Below are 17,378 nucleotides of genomic sequence, written 5' to 3' on the forward strand. Positions count from 1 at the left end.
TCACCAAAGGGATGTTTTTGAAGATTCGATTCTAAATACCATTATCTAGCAAACAAAGGCGGTTTATTGTCAAGAAATTTGCATGTATTTCTTAATACAAACATATTACATGCATTGTTATGCAAACAATCCCAGTCATACAATACATAAATTAGATTCGTAAAATAAAAATAATGATGATAAGCAGGGATGAGAGGAGTTGTGATGTTCTTCTGATTTAAATGGGTAATTAAGGATTGTTATGAATAATAACAGCTTGTATCTGATAAATTCTATTCTGTTTTTACTATGAGAACAGTCCAAATTATTCCAATATAATACTCCATTTATAAATCTCTGTGGGAAAGTTGTGAGTTTGTTTGATCTATAAAGGGTTACCCTAGTCCTCCGGAAATGAAAAAAATCACAAAGAGAAATGTTCAAGATGGAAACCTTTTAAAATTCAAATTGAAAGCGTTAAAGTAAAGATTTTCTATATCGCTTTTTGTGGAGTATTGTCTCCGATGCGGATCATCGAAGGATTGATATTAAAATGTTTTGTCTGAAAACAAAGTTTAAATGACGACTATATACTTATCGCTATCACCAATTATTCTATAGAAATAAACTACTAGTGCAAAACCCGTCATCGTTTCTCATTTCTTGTTAATGAACATGTACGTTGCATAGTCATACCCGATAATGGGGGGAATAGAGGGCGTTCGTTTCATTAAGTTGTTGATCGCTTTTATCATGAGAATATTTCAATAATGGTGACGTTTCTACGATCCAATGTATTGCTACACGATCTTCGACTTCCTTTATTTTGTTTTTTTCTGAAGATGAGTTGACACGTGACAAAACATGACAAGATGAGCTTTATTAGAGTCTAAAGTAAAATGGAGCATTAAAGAATGCATTCTCAAAATTCCTTACAGCTTAAGTTGAAAATAAATACATGATCTTACTTTTTAAGTTATTTTTTTTTTAATTATTTCTTATAACCATTTTCCAGCAAAGTTTATATGATACTATAATGTATTTCCTCATGCAGAATATGTTTTAATCACTTTCTAGCTGTTAACTGACAGAAATATATCTGCAGAGATCGTGTGATTGAGTCAGAGAAATATATCTGCAGCTCATATGGTTGAATTACCAAAAATATACCTGTAGCTTCTGTGATTGAATCCCAGGAATTAAAAAAAAGGCTCATGGGCCACAACGCTCATCAGACTCATTATGGCCCTGCTGTTCATCAACATTGGTATAAAAACAAAGGCTTAACAAGTGGTATGAAACAAGGAAGTTTCAATACCACCCATTGATAAGTTATATTCGCTAACCAGGTCATTGATGACTTAAAACGAGATTGTTTAAATCCCTGTAACATCGACTTATCTGTCAGTAGTTTGCCTCCGTTTAAAAAATGGTCGCACTCGGACTCTCGGAGCGCTCTTGAGTATCGAATAAGATGACACAAACAGACAGACGCCGGACACCCTTCAATTAGAAAAGTTTACTTGAACCTTCGGCTCAGGTGAACTAAATAGTCTCTTTAATTTGTTGGCAGTTTCGCTTACTTTCACCAATGAAAATTAAATACTTAATACTTTACGTCATACGCAAAGTGCATGTATGTAATTTACAAAGTACAGATAATTTTCCGAAATATTCTCAAATTAAATCATAATACCATTAGATTTTCTTACACACACAAAAAAAATTTCGAATACATTTCCAGTTCTGAACAGATTTCAAATGATGAAAATTAAAAAAACAACAACAAACTTTTAGCTGGTATTTTTAACATTTGATTCAGAAAAAGGTTTACAACATTAATACCAGATATCATGAAATTGCACAAAGGTCCTTCAATAATTATAACTCTTAAATTATACAGGAATTAAGAAAATAAAGATCAAAGTATGTTGCGTATGTCCATAAAAGAAAAATTATACACAGTAATTATCATACCTAAAGTAATTATAATTTTTCTTGTTTTTCAAGTTTAGAAAAGCACCTTACTCGCGCCAGTATTGCTTTTATGCCTCTGTCAGTTATTTTCTCTAGTTTTCTTTCAACTATGTCAGCAATTCGATTTGCGCAAAAAAGTCTTTAATTTTAAAAGTCTATAGAGTCATCACCTAAGTATTGATTGACTGTTCCACGGCAAAGCGCGAGTTGATTTATCACATAGTGTACATAGAGAACGGTTCCAGAAGTCGGCTATCTGCTCTCACTGCATTATCAATCTGGTCGCCGTGCTCAATAAGGAACCAACTTCGTGTGTTGTAATGCATCTCCTATGGAAGTGCCGAAAAACTGTATCCGTGCTTAATTTCACGAACGGCGTTGCTGCAAATGTTATTTTTCGGCAGTAGAATGCTTGATTTAAAATATCAATTAAAGCTCTGAAGTGTCATGTCGGTTGAAGACTCACAATGATTAGTAATTTTGGATTTTTTATTTAACGATGCGAAAATGGATAAATATCGTTCGCGTGAGGAAAACAGCGTAATCAAGATATCTCTTCATCTTAAGATTTTGTATGGAATTTTATTTATCAATTGCTCAGTAACGTTTCTAATGATAATGATGTGGTACACGAGTTACATTGGTGGTCAATGTACAAAAGACGACTTCCAAGATAGACAGGAAGTCCGTATTTCAGCAATATCTCACATGAACCTTACAGAAGACAAATCAGAAAATACCAAGAGAAATCGAAGATCGTACACTGCAAATGTGAGTAAATCATTTCCAGTAATTTTTATAAAAAGTATACACGAGAAATAATCAAGTAACTAAACAAGGTAAATTTTTAGCAAAGCATACGTTAGCTTCAATTGTAAAATGTAAGTCAGGTTTTCAGTTTATAGAAATCGAACTCAAATGCACTCTTTCAGAACACTTAGCAACTACGGATTACCTTACCTTGGCTTATTGTAAAAATTTCAGGCATTTTGCAAAGTTCTTCCCCGCCCCCACCTTCAACCCCAAAGTAAAATCTTCCTAGACATTAGCAATGGCGTCACATACTGGTGAAATAATATTTTGACAAAATCCCACAGATCAAACTCGTATCTGACTATGTCGTCCGCGTGGCGCAGTGGTAGAGTGTCAGCTCTAGAGTCGCGGAGTAAGGAGCTGATCCTTACGACGCGAATTCAAATCCTACTGCGGGACATGGATACCGGTCGTATGAACCGGTCCAGTGTCGCAGTAGGTGCTGGCACAAAAAAGATCCCTCACTGCTTAATGACCCTAAGTGCCGAGTATATGTCTACGTTTCTCCGTTGCAGTCGTCCACCGGCAAGTGTTGGAATCTCCATATGGGTGAAGTATTCTCGAGATAAACGTTAAATAACAAACACACATATCTGACCAGAGGTACTGTGAGCACTGAGCGCGCAAAATGATATCTCCTGCTCCAATATGACTATGATGGCAAGGTCCTTTTTTTTCCTACGAGAAACCCCAAATATCTGTCTGATCAGAACACAAAATAGGAGGTGTATAATGGCACTATGTCAATAAGAATCTGTGAAAGTCTCATTAAATTTTATTCAGTACTACAGGAAGAGTTGTGGATAAGAGATGGGTACCCCGAATATTATGGAAAGAATGGCAGTGTCCAGGTTTTGCAATTATAAACCCTAAATGGGACTATGCAATACAGATTCTGTGAGAGTTTCATTTAATTTTATTCAGTGGAACACGAGGAATTACAGATAAGAGATGGGTACGCCCGTGTTATGGATGTACGGAAAGAAGGACGTAGGATGAACGGACGGACACCTCCATCATAATATACCCCCTTTTCTCATGCGGGGGTTATAAAAATAAATTGATAATTGAATAATTAATGTATTGGGCCAACCACTCAGTAATTTTATAATTTTTACACATGTGTTGTATGCATGTTTTTGTTGTTAAATTACAATGAGTGTTCAATCTAAACTTATTTATGATTTATCATATCGAATTTTTTTATTGGAGAACTTTTATGATACTACTAAGTAATACAAACAACAAATTTGAACAAATTTGTCATGTAATCATTTTCAACTTAAGATTGAAAATTAATTAAAAAACAATACTTTTCTGTGTCAATTTGTGAAAGATATGTTTTGAGCGTCTATATGAATAAAACTGTCAGGATTATGACATAAAAAATAAAATGTGAGGATAATCATGAGCAAGATCATTCTCAAAAGTCTATTTAAACAATACAATTTATGTGCAGATCCGAAACAGACCCCTGAAAACAGGTGGGATTAGGTGCCATGGAGGAGTAAGCATTCTCTCTGACTGGTCATACCCGGTGCTCTATGTCATGATCAGGTAAACGGATAAATCCGTAGTCAAGTCAGTGTAAATGTAATGGCCTAACAATCTGTATGAAAGTCAATATTGACCAAACGGCACTTTGTATTTGCAAATAAGATCACTGTATCGACAATAGAATTTGTAAAATATTGACCTAAAATGAGATTGTTGATATCCTGGTGTCATCAACTTATTTGTCAATGCCAATAATGTTCTCTTACTTGTTAATAATATTTCGTGAACATGAAGTACAGTGAACATAAAGTGTATTATTAACTTGATAAACGTGTTTCAAGGAGGCAATGATGAACAAATTACCATCATACAGGAACACAAATAGGATGGTTTTATAATTCATGGAAAAAACCCAAGGGACTTCTATAAAGACTGCTGGCTAAACAAACCTATGAAAATATACAAATAAAAGTTAAATCAGCGATAAATTGTTCAAATGCGGGCTCTTTCAGACATCACATAGCCTGATGGAAAATGACTTGTCAAAAAGAACAGGACAAAACTGAGTGTACATATATATGTAATTTAAGATGAAAGACATCATGAAAATTTTATGACTTTTACGTTCAAAAAATTCAGGCGCCACGATTAATTGAAGCTTTCTGACTGCATTTTTATAACCAACATTGGCAAGAAAAGACGAGACTTGTTAAATTATAAATATTCCATGCACGAAGGTGAGGGAAGATGATATATGGGTAATTCTTGTACCTAATTGTTGAGGGAAAAAAGGAAATATTGAAAAGTTAAAGATATACACAAGGTTGTTTAATGTCCCGTTCGAGAATTTTTCACTCAATAGAGACGTCACCATATACCGGTGAAAGGCTTCGAATTTAGACCTTTACTCGGCACTCTGGGCCATTGAGCAGTGATGGTTCTTTATCGTGCCATTGTCTATCGTGACACGGGGCCTCGGTTTTTAAAGTCTCATCCGAAGGACATGCAACTTTCACTTCAAAATGCCGAGCGCTTCGCGAAGGAACAGTTGCTACCTATTTTTTATCGACTTAGGTCAGTCGGGGCCGTGATTCGAACACACGACCGTCCAGTTACGGAGCGAGCGCTCTACCGACTGAGCTACGATGTTGGGGTTATAAAAAATTGATAATTGACGGTCAAAGTTAAAAGAACAATACACACACCCCGTGGTCATCATCTCTTATACACACACCCCGTGATCATCATGTCATTTCATGTCACATACATGTATACTGTCAAACTACTGGATATCACTAAAAGTTTTCTTTAAAAAAAATGTGATAAATAAGCACATGTCATTTTACTGACGATCGTCTGTCTAATTCTCTCTATCATGTGTAATTTTTGGCGTCTCTAGAACCACTAGTACTGGTCCAATGACAACCAGCCTTGACACAAAGCTGGAATTGGTGAACGAAATATTATTTCAAGTTAGTTCAAGTTATTTCATTGAAAGTTTAAATTAAAAATAGGGTAATGTCCTTAACAAAAACATTTTCCATTTTACTTGCTTTTCATTTTATTAGAATATACAATGTATATCTATGTTACAACATTTGAAAGTATGTTGGAACGTTGATGTTCAACGAAGAAGACATAAATTCAGTACACATATGTACTGGAAAACAACATCGTGGTGTTAATTTTATCCTATAACTCATGACAAGGCAGTTATGTAATGTTAGCGTATACAGAAATTCTTAATATCAGTACTAGAAGTGTTTCCATTTTAAAGATTTGTTGTAAGCCAGTGAGGGACATGTTTCCCATGGTAACAATCTCAGCTTGATTACAGTATCAAAAAGGTTCATCTAAGATTTCTGGTAAATAAGATTACAAATGTGCTACTTTGTTTCATTATAATGAAAATTTCTTGAAAGAAAAATGCATTTTGATCGAGTGCATCTAACCCATATATATGTACATGTTATTAATTATACGTATGTTTCCTAAACGATTCTTGCCAAACCACGAATTTATACTTGATTGCAAAATTTAAAGTTTCGTTGAAAAATACAATTTTGCTTTCATGTAATTGTGAGCAACAATTATTCAAAACGAACAAATACGAGAACTCGCTCATGATTGTTTAAAAATTGCACAATTTATTATTTATAAAATATGATACAAAAAACTGATACACCTGGAAGAGTCCTGGATAATTTATAAAGGAAAAAAAATTCTGAATTCAATGTGCGTATTTTTAATTTAAAAATCAAGAATTGGCTTTTAGTAGAAATGCATTAACAGAAATTCTTGAATCGTCAGAAAGAAGTATGAAAATTAAGTTTCTTTTTTGGGAATTGGTCCATTGGAATGTTTCAATTCAATTCGAAGTTTTTCTGCCAAACAATCATACATAATTAATGGATGCCACTAAGGACCAAACTTCACACATCTTTATAGATTGGTATCGAAGAATCAATAAGAGTTAATAAAAATCGAGTTGGGAGGTCATGTCTTGTGTATTAAATGGTTATAAAGCAAAAGGAGAGGGGGAAGGAGAGTTTTGTGTGTGGTATGGTCTTCCGTAAATTGCAACTAAATGTGTTGTGACATGAAGTACTGACATTGCCAGCAGTACTGTCGGATAAAAAAGATATTTATTTTACCAAAAAAAACTTATTACAGATAATGAAAGACGAACACTAAACATTTTCAGTGATCTTGTAATATACATTGTAGCTCTATAAGTCCAGTTAAAGTTATTTCTTCTTGCTCGGGGTACTTTTACAATAGCAAGGGAAGAACATTCAAAACCTTAATGCACAGCCAGTATGTTGAGACACAATTGTTGGGGAGATTAATTTTTAAATACTGGCTTATATAGTGTATGTGATCAATTAATGTCAATTAATTTTAAAAAAAACTTGATGAAATCCCGCGCAAGCGCAAGGAATTGAATTTTTACTACGGCTAACAGAATAATTCCAGTAATATATCATAGTTTCTACTGAAAATTAATAGCAGGCATATAGCAGGAAGAAATACTTTGTTCAAAATCCTGCATCTGATTTAGGAACAGAAGTTCCCCTCTTTTTCTTTTTTTTAAATTCAAAATGCTTTCTTCTTTGTTCAGGTCTGACGATACTTTCATAGAATATCTGATTTTGTATATTTATCACCGTTAATATCTTTTGATTTTTAAACTGGTTTCAAAATGCCTTAAAAGATGTAAACAGCAAAAACTGTGATATCAGTAATCCATGTGATATAAAAATAGGATTATATAGAAGATACAAGCTCTGGTATTTTGCACAAATGCCTGGTAAGGAACCTCAATTTTTTGTGGAAAAGCTTGTTAACGTAGCAATACTTCAATCACAAGTTCTTTAAAAATTTAGATATTAATGAGGAACGTTTCGTCTGACCTTAATGCGGGGATCGACGGTTCCAGTATTGTAGAGAAAATACATAACCCGCCTAAGCGCGTTGGGTAATTTTCCCTGCAATGATTGCAACCACCATCCCAGCATTAACAAATAAAGAAAGACATTTATTGTTTATATTTCAATCTGTTTAAATTTGAATAAATTGGAAGAAACAACGTGAAATATTGTATTATTGGTTCGTACATTACATTGGTGGAAGAGCCTATTCTTAAGAAATCTGTCAAAAAAGATGGCTCTAAGAACCGGTTCTAACTAGTTCATTATTTAATATATTGATAACGGAAATCGGTTTTCATGAGAGAAGAAAAGGCAAAAATACGCAGTATATGTAAATATAATTTTATGAAACAACTATAGTTGAGAAATAGACCACTGCGCTGATTACGTTTCAAACACAACATATAATATAATCGGGCATAGTCTTATTTTGTATTGTAACATGGAATGTAACCTTGCTTTGATCATTACATCGATAGATCGATGTGGCTAATGTAATTTATCAATTTGCTAAACGTGCCTGAAAGATAGTTCCTGATGCCATTTATGTTTTTGTTCAATCCATTGATTGCTTTGTAATTAAGGACGCTCTATGGAATTAAAAGTTGTTGGAGCATATACATTCTATGACCCCCTGATACTTGGTCATTGTCGCTGCGCTTTGGGTAACGCCAGCTTCTATGTACTACTTGGTCTCAATTAGGCTAATCAAACACCGCCCTGTATCACGAGATTCTTGGAAGGAAAATCGATACTTGATGAAGATAATCATCATTTTGACTGCCAATTCAGATAATGCTATATTAGTCAGACAAAATTACCATGTGATATTTAAACTATTTTCAAGCATAGCTCCCCCCCCCCCCCACTACACACAAACACATCAACCAACCAAAATTTAAATTAAAAAAAAATGTAGTATATATGATTTTTACATCAAAAGAGACCTAAGTGAGATGATTGTCTGTTATTTATATTTTATTGATAATGAGGTTCTCATTCATCTTATCTCATTCAACCTTGATTAATTCACTGGGTAAGCAAAATCCCGGTCTTTCTAAAACAAACTTAATTTCTTCAATTTGTCTCCCCCTCCCGGAAATGGGTTTGATTTCATGAAGCCAGAATCCTTTTGCTTACCCCCCTTTTTATTGTAAAATACTATATTTTTTAAATTATTTTATTACTTTTTTATTTACATTATATTTGTAAATGCATGCATTATACATATGTAACAGAAATGATAATATAATGCAGTTCCTCTAGAGTATCCTTTCTTTATATATCTGAGTTTGAGAAATGGGTTATAACTCGCGTATTAAAGAGTTGTAATCGAGACAGGAAGTGGGTTGTAATAAGATAAGTTTTACAAATATCTAATTTGTCCAAAAGAATATCTAATTTGTCCGAACGAACCCTAGCAAAAAATACTATAGTTAACTTGAAAACTTTGACACTATGAAAACTTTGATTTACTATAGTGTTAACTTTGACACTATGATTTACTATAGGCTAGTGATAACTTTGACACTTTGATTTACTATAATAGTGATAACTTTGACACTTTGATTTACTATAATAGTGATAACTTTGACACTTTGATTTACTATAGTGATAACTTTGACACTTTGATTTACTATAATAGTGATAACTTTGACACTTTGATTTACTATAGTGATCACTATGAAAACTTTGATTTACTATGGTGAAAACTTTGATTTACTATATTAATAACTATGACACTATAGTGATCACTTTGAAAATTTTGATTTAGTATAGTGATCGCTTTGACACTATAGTGTTTACTTTGAAAACTTTGATTTACTATAGTGATAACTTTGACACTTTGAGTAAACTATAGTTAACTATAGTATTTTTTTTAGGGAATATCTAATTCGTCCGAACAGATATCTAATTCGTTCGCGCAAATAAATATTTTTTTTTATCTGGCCCATCAACGGCACCATAGGTATCAGCATGGGAACATATGAAGAACTTTGTTTTCCAATTAAAATTAAGAATAACTAGAGCAAAGCTCGTTGAAATGCAACGAGTAGGTCTTCCGACGGCCGGCGGACGTTGAAAGTAATGTATTTTGTGTTTTATCCTACTAGGAATAAAATTTTGGGAAATTTCTGAAAATTACACAGAAACTTTTTTTTCGAAAACTTCCGGTAATTAGGTCGTCACTTCCGGCTGACATCAGAAGTCACAAGGCCAGAAAAAAAAATTAAAAAACTCGATTTAAAATAATTTTAAACAATTTCTAATGATTTCGGAGAAAAAGCTTCAATTTTTGACTACTTCTGGTTTGAACCGGAAGTAATTCCAATGGATGCTTTTTTGTTGTCAATTATCCATGTGAACATAAGTTCTATATGCCTTTATTCAAAACTGTTAATTTTTTTTCAAAATCATGAAATTAAATATCACTTCCGGTGTCAACCGGAAGTAACGAATGCAAAATCAAAAGGCGTTATGCATAACTCAAAGAGATGTTCTATCATTCCTGAAAATATCATGATTCCCTCTTGAATCGTTTACAAGAAAATGCGTGAACAAAATGACAATTTGAAAAATGAAAATCGGACACAAAATGCGACCGGAAGTGATTTTTCAAAAAAAAAAAAAAAAAAAAAATCTAGAGATATGAACACAATACATCATTTCTGAAAAAATCCTTGAAATCGGTCCGACAGTTTCCGAGAAATCACGTGTGCTATGAAAATGGAATAATAATGACAAAAGGAAACAAAAGAAAAAACAGAAAGGTGTTCCGAAGGAAGTGGGAAGACCTTTAGTTAACTAATCGACACGTGAAAACCTTTCTTTTTCAAATACATGTTACTACATGGAAGCATGTGAATAACTTTCTTTTTTAGATAGAAAAATGAAAAGAACTTCATGGAAGCAAATGAATGTCAACTTTCTTTTTCAAATGGAAAGATATAAGTTACTATTATAGAAGAACTTTCTTTTTCAAATGGAAAGATGAAAATAACTATATGGACACACACGTAAATAACTTTCTTTTTCAAAAAGAATGATAAAATGAAAACTTACATGTAACTACATGGAAACATGTGAATAACTTTCTTTTTCAAATGGAAAGATGTAAATAACTCCTTGTGAGCATGTGAATAACTAAATGAAATCTTTAATAATACCTATACTTCATGAAGACAAATGAATTGAAGCTCGAAATAAATTAATTCCAATTACAAAGTGTAATCTTTGCTGATTTCCCTTGAACCGTCTTATAAATGTGGGATCTTATGAGTACGAATTTGAGATTGTGTGAAAGATTTAGTCTATCAAATGTGTTACTTGTGTTTGTCCCTGAAATACCATCTTTTTACAGAATTCCCAAAAGTGCTATGTCGTCAACTTTGATAAAATTTAATGAACGAGATGGCGCCAGAATTTCCAATTTCTCACGACTTGACATTTTTTAGACTTGCAAATTTGATTTCGATGTTTTAAAACAAAAACCGATTCAGAAAAAGAATATTTATTATTCAATTTCCACCGAGCTTATGCATATGTATTTTTAACAGAAGATATTCTTCTTGAAAATTCCATATTTTGTTTTCCTAAGTTAGATATAACGTAACAAAATCGATATCTTTATATTTCTGATTTTATTTAAGTTTGTTAATATGCGTGCGATGAAAAAAATCTTTAAAAATTCTTAATGCAATCTGATCGCGAGTTATGGGCTTCATGAGTCTAATGTATAATTTAAGTACATACGATTGATTAAGCCGCCTTGTTGGCTGGTTCTTTATTTCCCATCACCGGAGATTAAGTCTAATGTCTACAAATGGATATTAGATCTTAAGCTTGTACTCTGTGAAAAAGAAATGATATAAATCAGTTTTTACACATTTTAGTTTATCTAATGTACCATAATTATATCATTTATACTTCAGACGGAAATCTCTCTTAGCCATCTGAATATTGAAATGCAATAAACTCGGGTTATTTCCTATCGTGAAATCTCAATAAAATAAGACAATCGGCCAGTCCAATTTGTAGCTCTGTCATGAAAGAGAGGCTTTGTTAGCTCGCAGTCCCTTGCGTGCTTTAACACATCCATGTTATAGCTCAGAGGAAGGTGGCTTGTGTCCTTTCAAAAAACAATATTGATTACTTTTGTGTCAAATTGCCAACAACATTTTAGAAATGACCTTTCTCTTTATTTTTTACTTGACCTTCTCAGAACGGTTTATATATTGATTATTTTTTCAAGTTTTTGTGGCAACGATGTGATATTAGACAGTTTCGTGTAGAAAAATACCCATTTTTCAAATCTCTGATGAAGTCTTGTGGATTCTACATAAGAACGTACAAAATTAACAAATGTATATTATTGTAAATGAATTATAATGTAATGAACACTCAGTAACATTAAAATAAACTACTGGTTAATGATTACTAGGGCTTTGCCTTACAGTAAATAAAAAGAATTAATTTTCCATAAATTTAAATAAATATTACATGTAAAGAAAATGGATTATAATGTTAAACGAAATTATTAAAATTTAGTTTTAAACAGCTTTTACTTCGAACAAGTTTTCATAATATATACAAGTATTATAGCTTTCTTCGTTATAAATATTACATTACCATGTAATACAACCCGAAGACATATGATACTTCGATTGTTGTATTATTCAACCAAGCCTGACATTGTGGGCTAAGTAAATAAATTAATGCATTTAATTGATTAGTTTGTTTAGCTAATTTGTTAATTCAGTTCTTATAAAAATTGTCATCATTTCGTCAACGTTATGTTTGCAGTCTTTTGTATTAAAGGATTTTGCATTCCATGCCTCCTATTTACCCCCCGTCTCCCATTACAGTTAAATGTGTTATCCAAATTGGTATCCATAGCCATTTTAAAATTATAAAATTTATGTTTGTATTTTATGATCTCTGCTGGTCGGCGATGTCCATTTATCAATCATTCAATTTGGGCTTTTTTGTCACTAAAAAAACTAACATAGATTTAGTGATACAGGTTTACCAATTAACTATTAGGCAAATAAAACCAATTATAAACTGCTTTGTAAATTCCTTTTACAAAGTAAGAGGTATTTCTGCATAAATAAAATCAAACTGAAGGCCATTTTTTAAATTTCCTGTGCTTAATTTAATTTGTTCAGGAAATCTATAAACGTCATAATACTGCTATCACTCATGTTTTATGCGTTTAATTGAATTGAAAACTTAGACTGACTTAAGTTTCGTTAATGGATCTAGTTTTGTAATTCTTATTTCGTCAAATTAACCGAAATAGGCACTCTTCTTTCAACAATGACAACGGTTTACATTTTATGATGTCCTGTATCAGTAGTTTTCATTAGTTGATCTGAGATTATTTTCTTTCATCATTTGAGGCATCTTGTAATGAAACAAATAGAATAATAACTTTTACATTACTTCAGTTAATTTTAGAGATAACATTAATGCATCAAGTAGGTAAGAAATCCAGGCCAGCTTAGTATAGGTCTTTTGCTCAGTAGCGGACAGTATATTGGGAATAAAATATGTGAAGAACTTATACTGCTACACTGGAGAGCTAGCTTTTCTCAGGCAAATTAAGCAACGTTGTTTGAAGACCTGCTCGAGGAAGCTTTAGAGCTAGAACTTAGTGTCTATTTACAGACTTGGGTGTCTATGGACGACAGAGGTTGCCGTTACTGAAGAGGTCTCAGATCTGCTTCAGGAACCTCAAGGGTTAGCACTAAGTACATGTATCAGTATCCGTAGACGGCAGGGGTTGCCGCTACTGAAGAGGCTCCAGACGCTCAGAAAGGACCTATGCTAAATTTCGGGTCGAAGCTTCCCTGATCGAGGGGATGTGTAGCGGACAACATATAGAAAATTTATACTACCTCACTTGAGATCTAGCTTTTCTAGTGATGCTGTAGAGTCTCCCTCGATTTTAGGCAAGTTAAGCAACGACGATTCTATAGAGCCCTATTATGTGGACCGCTTCACGATACACTCACTTATAGATAAATTCCGGGTATAGTCCGTCACACTATTTTATTTCTTAAATTTTGTGCAGCAGCCAATTCATTATTTGGAATATGATTGTTTGTGTCTTGTATATGTTCAATAAGCTTTTGGAGTTTTAATTTTCACCCTTCTGCTGATTGGAAGTAGGAAAAACCACAAACGTTTTTATACGAAAACCTGTTTCTAGAACTCCTTTTATATTTTAAACAGTAGAAAAATTATCCTTTGGAATATTCTTGGTGGTGTCATATATATGTTCAAAAAGCTTTTTTGAGTTTTCATTTTCACTGGGGCTAACTGGGAGTCGAAAAGGGACGTTTTCCTACATAAGTCTGGTTCCCTGAAGTTCTCTAACATTTTATGCAATAGCCAAATCATCTTTTGGAATACGATTATCAATGTCTTGAAGATGTGAAATAAGGTTTTGGAATGTTCATTTTGTCAATGAGATGGCCAGTTGGAGGCCAAAAAAAACCAAACATTTTTTCTGCAAAAATCATATTCCAAGAACTCCTCTTACACATTTTGCAGTAGACCAATTACCTTTTAGAATATGATTGGCGGTGCCTTGTAGATGTACAACAAGGTTTTGGAATTTTTATCCAGGTGGCAAAATGTATAAATGACAAACATTTAAAATGGCTCTTTTAAAACTACATATTTATCTAAAGCTCCCTTTTAAACACAATGTAAGCTTCATTAATTTGTTAACTTTATTGTATGAAATACCAATGTGAGGTCCTTGGGCTACATGCTTACTTTAGCATTTTTATGCTCAGTTTGATTCCTGTAAATTTACCGTTATGTAAATTTCTGACTTGACTTTTTCGCTAGTAATGAGTTACGAAGGGAAGTATGTTTACAGGCAAACACACGTGCGGGTATTACTTACTGTCTTCTGACAGCGTCTGGTTTTTCCTTGCTATTCGCCGTTTCACTGTTCTTCGGGTTTTATCCTTTACCAAAAACGGACTTCTTAATCTTTGTAAGGAGCAGTCCTCTGAACAAAATAGGTGGACGTGCCTTTGTGAACAATGTTTGAATAGCTTCTCTTGTCAAAATTGGTAGGTAATTATAAGCATCGGCTTAGATTGCGACATATTACAACAAATCAATGCCCAAGGCCATCCTCTGCTTCTAAAACCCCTTACTTCACAATGAAATGGACATTGATAATTTCATTATCCTGTCAGGCTGTTCCTTCTGAGAGATCTGATTTAGCCTGTTTAAACATTTATCACATTTCCAGGAGCGGCGACATCATAAGTCTATGTCGCCTTTGTCGTAAGAAGTAAATGATAAGGGCATTTTCGCTGTTGCCCACACACACGTACACCCATATTGAAATTGTCCTTCTCTATAGATGAATCATAATTTGAGAGATATTTTGATGCAATCATCCATCAAAAAATAATGATAATAATAATAACTAATGTACTTCAGAAAATTTGATTAATTTCCTATGGCTACTAAAATTAAAGTTAAAAAAAAATCAGAAAAAGCAAGTAACGTGAAGAAGTAAAGAAAAAGTTCTTCAGAAAGTTGTTAATTGCGATATCTTACAGGATTCCAGATTATACCTCCACCTCCTAAAGAAAGTTTGGGTATATTGTTGTTATCCTGGTCCGTCAGTCCATTACACTATCTTCATCCTCAGACTACTCTTACATTTTAAGCAGTAATCGACTCATCTTTTGGAATATGATTACAACATGCAATCTCATTTTTTACCCTGGGGCCCAATGGGGGTAAAACATGCGTTTTTTTTCTACAAAAACATGGTTCCCTGAACTCCTCTTATATTTTTCACAGTAGTCCATTCGCCTTTTGGAATTTGATTGGGAGTGTTCTCTAGATGCACGTGCAAGAAGGTTTTGGAATTTTGATTTTCACCCTGGGGGCGATGGGAATCCAAAACCCACGTTTTTCTACAGAAAAAGGTTTCCTGAATTCCTCTTACATTTTTTGAGGTAACTAACAGACTAACTCATCTTCTGAAATATTGGTGGTGTCCTCTAGATGTGCAATAAAGTTTCAGATTCTTGATTTTTCACTGTGGGAGTTAAATGGGGATCAAAGAATTTTTTTATTTAAAAAAAGTATTTCTTTATTTCTTTATTTATTCATTTATTCATTTATTTTTACAAAAACCTGGTTTTCTGTATTCCTCTTACATTTTTCACAGTAGCCCAATCATATTTTGGAAGAAACCCGGGTGTTTTCTGTAGATGTGCATGTAGGTTTGGGATTTCTACTGGGGGCGATTGAGGGTTGAAACCCGACTTGTAAATTATAGAACTAATGTGCAATCACTTCCCCTTTTACCCAAATATGAATGTGAGTACATTTAGAGACAAATACCTCAGTGCCGGCATTACTGTCTTATGACAGCATCTAGTTTACAATATGAATAGAAATCCACAAAACACTAAATGATGCATATACTATGGTTTCGTTGATCGGCTTGAAAGAAATATTTCCTAGAGTGGTTCTACTAATATGAAAAAAAGAAAAGAATTGCTTAAGGTATTTCCATCCTACTATGATGTCATAGGTTTTTGCAAAAAACTTATTAATTTAAATTTATGGCCAATAGAAACAATCTCTTTTGAAAGACTGCTTTTCAATAGGTGTAATAAAAAATATTGTTAAGTAAAAGAATTTAATAGATATATATTTCCTTTAACTAACCAATTATTCGATCTTTTAAAAATGTTGCCAAGGACAATAACTTCTCATGTATGTTCATTCAGGCATTTTCTTTAAATGTACTTCTAATGTAAAATGGATTTCCTGATATTCACAATTCAAATATATTTATAAAGAAGCAATTAGTTTGGAAATTTTAACATCAGAAAATAATAACAGGAAATTGAGGGCAGATATACATGATATATGTTATGTACGTTCAAATTAAAATTTTCACCGATTTTAAACTCGGATAACCCCATGTTTCTAATGTTATGTTGACTTTAAACTTTGTTGTAATTGTGTTGAATATTTCTATGATCCGCTACGCGCATGACTGTACGAAAATAAAGCATTAAAACCATGGTGGTAGAGGAGGTATAAATGTACATGATATTGTTAAAATAACCTAATTTTCTCTTTACTTCTCTTGATAGCTGCCTATCTCTTCCTCGCTTTTCTCTCTGAATCTGTTAAACTACATACATGTACTTGTGTTCGCTGGTCCACCTCTCGTTCTCATTGTTTGCTATTATTGTTGATTGTCTAAATATAGTGTCACGTGGTCAAATTAAGGCGGAGTTATTCAAATATGTATTATTTTTGTGGAGTCGGTAAATAAATCGGTAATTGTTTTAAATTATTTCTTATATCTTTGAAACGCGATCTATTTAAATTGTGTAATGTACAGAAAAAATCCTATCTTCATTTAAAGTAGTGAAACAAATAGAACTTTCTAATTTTGGTTACCTGAACTAATCAAAAATACGCCATACATAGCTTTAAATTGAGATGCCTTTTTAAGCATGATTCTTTTTATGATGATTGGTCTCATTTAATTTCATTTAACGTAATCAATCAATCGATTTCTGTAAACATACAGAATGTATCTTTCCAGGTGCCATCAAGTTGTGCTGTGTTTATTCGTGATTGCAAAGATTCAATACAAGGTAAGGAGACACATTT

The 17,378-nt window shown here is 33.0% G+C and overlaps 1 protein-coding gene across 2 annotated transcripts in view; it reads left to right on the top strand.

Moving 5' to 3' along the window:
* Nucleotides 1-2,207: 2,207 nt before the first annotated feature.
* Nucleotides 2,208-17,378, top strand: part of LOC133183328 (cuticle collagen dpy-7-like) — a 31,119-nt gene continuing 15,948 nt past the window's right edge. For both annotated transcript variants that reach the window (XM_061318288.1, XM_061318289.1), the window contains exons 1-2: nucleotides 2,208-2,727; nucleotides 17,311-17,362. In XM_061318288.1, the coding sequence (XP_061174272.1) occupies nucleotides 2,464-2,727; nucleotides 17,311-17,362 (316 nt within the window). In that variant the 5' untranslated portion in view covers nucleotides 2,208-2,463. The remainder of the gene's footprint in view (nucleotides 2,728-17,310; nucleotides 17,363-17,378) is intronic.

This window comes from Saccostrea echinata, unplaced genomic scaffold (assembly GCF_033153115.1).
Source record: "Saccostrea echinata isolate AGI-Se365-2 ecotype Australia unplaced genomic scaffold, CSIRO_AGI_Sech_v1 ptg000009l, whole genome shotgun sequence".
Classification (NCBI taxonomy): domain Eukaryota; kingdom Metazoa; phylum Mollusca; class Bivalvia; order Ostreida; family Ostreidae; genus Saccostrea; species Saccostrea echinata.